Source organism: Coffea arabica, chromosome 6c (assembly GCF_036785885.1).
Source record: "Coffea arabica cultivar ET-39 chromosome 6c, Coffea Arabica ET-39 HiFi, whole genome shotgun sequence".
Lineage (NCBI taxonomy): Eukaryota > Viridiplantae > Streptophyta > Magnoliopsida > Gentianales > Rubiaceae > Coffea > Coffea arabica.
Window position 1 is genome coordinate 15,401,701 of NC_092320.1, and position 4,424 is coordinate 15,406,124.

General features: G+C 38.5%; 1 protein-coding gene across 1 annotated transcript; it reads right to left on the reverse strand.

Moving 5' to 3' along the window:
• Positions 1 to 238: 238 nt before the first annotated feature.
• Positions 239 to 4,075, reverse strand: LOC113692257 (inactive disease susceptibility protein LOV1-like). Its single transcript, XM_027210645.2, has 3 exons — positions 3,599 to 4,075; positions 791 to 2,721; positions 239 to 487 (listed from the first exon to the last, which is right to left on the reverse strand). Exons 1-2 carry the CDS (start codon positions 4,050 to 4,052, stop codon positions 809 to 811), a joined length of 2,367 nt encoding a protein of 788 aa, XP_027066446.2. The 5' UTR covers positions 4,053 to 4,075; the 3' UTR covers positions 239 to 487; positions 791 to 808.
• Between the last annotated feature and the right edge of the window lie 349 nt (positions 4,076 to 4,424).

Genomic DNA, 4,424 nt, shown 5'->3' on the forward strand with positions numbered 1-4,424 from the left:
ATACAAAAAAAAATTAAATTATGCATAGGAACGTGTATTATTCGTGTGTAATACCAATTTGTTACGAATTGTGCTATCTAAGGCATCCACGTGATGGATTGATCAATGCAAGACAATAAAGATTTTTTACATAAAAAGGTATCAATTTTGAAGCCGATGTTGTAGAAACAAAATGTGAAAAAAATTCTGTAATTAAAAATACAACAATAATGTGTATTGAATTACAGTACAACTCTTATTAGACAAATTACATGCAAACTATAAGCTGAGTGAAAATCATAGTTATGAGACACATAATTAATACAAGTCCAAGTACAGTAACTGGAGACTCGACTTTTGACGGGAAAAAAAAAAAAATTGATCGTACACCAAGACACATAATTAATACAAGTCCAACTTGGCTCGACTTTATCGTACTAAAATGGCAAATGTTTGATAGTATCACATTCCAGCAGTGAATAAATCCTGCTCGTCAAATTGATCCTAACTGCACAAGTGAAATCAATTAGGATCAGTTTTAAGTACTATATAGGGCTTAATGAGTCAAATAAATGTTCCTAAAATCGAGATGCTAAACAAAAAGAAATTAATCAGAGGTACTTGATATGCAACTTGTGACTTTGTAAGCATGGTGTGGTTGAATATAAGTACGTTGAAGAAGAGTAAAGTAAGTCATCATCGGTTGAACGATAAATTGAAGTAAAATTCAAGAAAGAAACTATAATTGTTTAAGGATAAATTAAAGTAAAATTCCAGAATGAAACTAGAAATGTTGACAAGAGAGACATACCTGATCAACCATGCTCAGTTACAATGAAACATTACGGACACTAATGGTGGGTATATGGGAGACTTTGTCAAAATCTTCATGACCATTTGCTGCTTGGATCCTATCTGTGAATTCCTTTGGCATCCGCACAAAGTTCAACTCTTTCAGAGTTTTAACGTATCTCAATCCATTCGGAACCATCTCCAGCTTTGTGCACTCTTCAATCGTCAAGACCGAAAGGTTGGGCATGGCTCCTTCATCAACATTCCACTTCTCTAAGTTCTGTAGATCTTCAAAACGAAGGAATCTAAGTTGGCCAAAACCCATTGCCTTGCACCTCATTTCTTTGCCGAGAAAAGATCTATATTTCAAGTGAAGTGACCGTAGATTAGGAAGCCTTTCCAATGTCTCCATGGGATCTTCCTCTATCTCGAGTCTGGTTAGTTCTAATTTAAGAAGGCTTGCACACATATACTGGGCTTCGTACTCGGGAAAATTGTCCATGGGACAACTTACCTCTAAGCCTTGAAGATTGCGACGAGAGAAACACTGACCAACAACATCCGACACTTTCTTCTTGATTGAGGCGGCAGTGGCTGCTGAATCTTTGTAAGAGTAAATACATAGGGATGTGCAACCCACGTGGTCTGAGTTTGACATTAATCTTTGGATTTCTGTGGGAAAGCCCTCATCATAGTCATCTAACACCACCTCGGCTGATAGTACTCGAAGGTTCCTCAACGTGGATATGTCTTGAGATGAGCAAATCGGGGGACAGAAGTTTTCTAGGATCTCAAGCTTGTCCAATCCCTTGAGTCGCAATTTCCTGCAGAACAAGTTCAACTTAAACTTGCCCAGAAATCCCATAAGTTGGCTGTGGCCCTCCGGAAGATATAAGTGCCTAAGCTGTCTCATCTTCCACAGCACATTGGGTATTCTAAATACAACGGCATCTCGTAAATCAAGCGTCTGCAAGTTTTGTAGGTTGCCCAAGGACGATGGCAAACAGAGGAAAACTGAACGTCTCAAACTCAAGTATCGCAGGTGGATTAGCTCCCCAATAGCTGTTGGGAGCCTCAAGTGATCTGCTACTAGGAGAAATACAGTTTTAAGTATGTGATCTTCCGAGTTCGCAGGAAAGAGCCCTTCAATGGCCAACACTCTGAGCATTTTGAACCGATTGAATTGAGACTTCATTTTCTTAGGAAGATGCCCTTCATAGTCTTCATTACCTGAGATCAACAACGCGAGTGACCTCAGGTGCCTCGTATTTCTCTTCTCAGCTGGAGGGACATATTTCCTAACATCCTCCTTAGAAAAATGGACGGCTAGACGGTAAACTTGTGAGTGATCATTATTGCCATGCTCATTGAGAATTCCATCATGATAATAGCTTATGGATAACAAGAAATTCTCCTCTTTGGCCTTGACCAAACTTAGGTCTCTCATTAAGTCATGAAGGCGACACGATGCAAATGATCTTCCAATGGAGGACAGCATCACATCATCATCATCATCAGGGGCTTTACCTTGAACCATGCACCGTGTTACTAATTCTCCCAGGTATCTTTCTGCTACATCCATCATTGATTCTTCGCCAATCTGATCTTTTGTTGATATTATACCTTCTGCAATCCATAACTGGTACAATGCCTCTGTTTCTATGTCAGAGTCTTCTTCATATCTGCTCAAGTAAAGGAAGCAAGGCTTCAATTTGTAGGGCAAGTCATTGTAGCTTAAGGCTAATATCTTGTGCAGATTTCCTTCTTCGTTGATCAAGTTGTTTCCTCTTCCAAGATGAGCTTTAATGTTTCTATTGACAGTCGCCCACTCATTCAGGTCCTTCTTGGTGGCAAGAGTTCCGCTGAGTACTATCACAGCCAATGGAAGACCCCCACATGCTTTCACCATTTCCTTCCCTAAGTTTTCCAATTTTTTTAAATCTTCATGCTCTGTCAAAGAGAGATGATGAGTAGTTCTGTTAGTCTTATTACTTAATAGACAGAAGTGTCGAGTTGCTCAATGTATGCGCAGTACATTGAATTAACAATTTAACATTTCTGGTTAGCATCATGAATATATGTGTGCGCGCATGCGCGTGTATATATATATATATATATATATATATATATATATATATATAAGAAACTCTGAGAAAAATTGAATATTCCATTGAGAAACAAAAAATAAGAAACTTCGAGAAAAATTTAGCCAATTCCATTGAGGAAGGATCATCTGTTGTTGTTTTTGTTCAGTCAATAAAATTTGGAGCAGAAGACACGTAAAGGGATGTTATACTTTCGGGTGAAACAGAGGATTTGCCTGTGTTTCGGGAATTTATCTCTGCGTGTACGTTGTGTGGTTAAATCAATAAAAGTTGTGAGCTTAACAAAAAAGGGGCAAAAAGAAAAAAAGAGTACAGCCCCAAAAGAGGGGAAAATACTCCCACACTTTCTAGTCCAATTAATTTATATAACTGCCCGTCAAGCACTCACAAAAAGGCGTGGTCCACTTTGCGAGACCCGGTCTATACACCGCTGTTCATAAAAAACCAAAAAAAAAATTTTACTTTATACTCTAATAATTCTTGTTTGACTCATGTGCAATCTTCTTTTTGGGAGAAATCAGTAAAATACTCGTCTTTCCTTCTCTGGCCTCTTTTCATTTTTTTTTTTAATGATTTTTTTCTTGAATTACGCGGTGTACCAATAAGGATAGCCACAACAAACAAACCCTCAAAATCCACCAGTTTATCATCCCTTGATCAAGTAGGGCCCAATTTAGCAAACTAATAAAAAAAAATAAATAGTGTTTTAAGAAATCATGTACCTCCATGAAACCTGCCCCGTAAAGCTTTCCTCTGAAGCAGCTGCCAACTTTCGGAGTCACTTAAAAAGCGCGGTTGGTGGTGAAAACCACTGGGATCAATATGCAAAGCCACATCTTTATTGCGAGAGGTAACCAAGATCTTGCTTCCGTCGTTTCTAATTGGAAATGCTTGCTTTATACATTCCCATGGTTCTGTGGCCCAAATGTCGTCAAGAACCACAAGACATTTCTTATTTTGCTGGATTTGAAAAAGTTGCCTGACGAGCTCCTCATCCCTCCACTTCACTATTTCTTCTCTCTTTTCTGGGATTAGGCTTAGCAAGATCCGTTGCAATATGTCTTCCTTTTGCCAAGTTTGTGATACATATACCCAAGCAATGCCATCAAAGCAGCGCCTCACTTTAGGGTGATTGTATACCTTTTGGGCAAGAGTTGTCTTTCCCAACCCCCCCATCCCACAGATGGAGACAACTCTAAAGCGTTGATCAATCACATGATCATGATCGCTTCCCCTCAACAGATGCTTTACCAGCATCTCAACTAATACTTATTGAATTGTTGTGGTTCAATTTTACAATAATGCTGTTATATTTAGCATTGTCCTTAAGTGTGTTTTTTGACCATTTTTCCACGGTTTGCCTTTGTCAACTGGATTTTCTTTCGTCTTTCTCACCAAACGGTTTTGCATCTTTAATGGTCCTTTTCACCTTATTATTATTGCTCCGTCGACGTTCATATTTCTTTTGACAACACCGGGGATTTCTTTTCTTCCTCTCCATGATAAATATTAGATTTATTAATTTATAGACTATAATGTTCTCCAGGA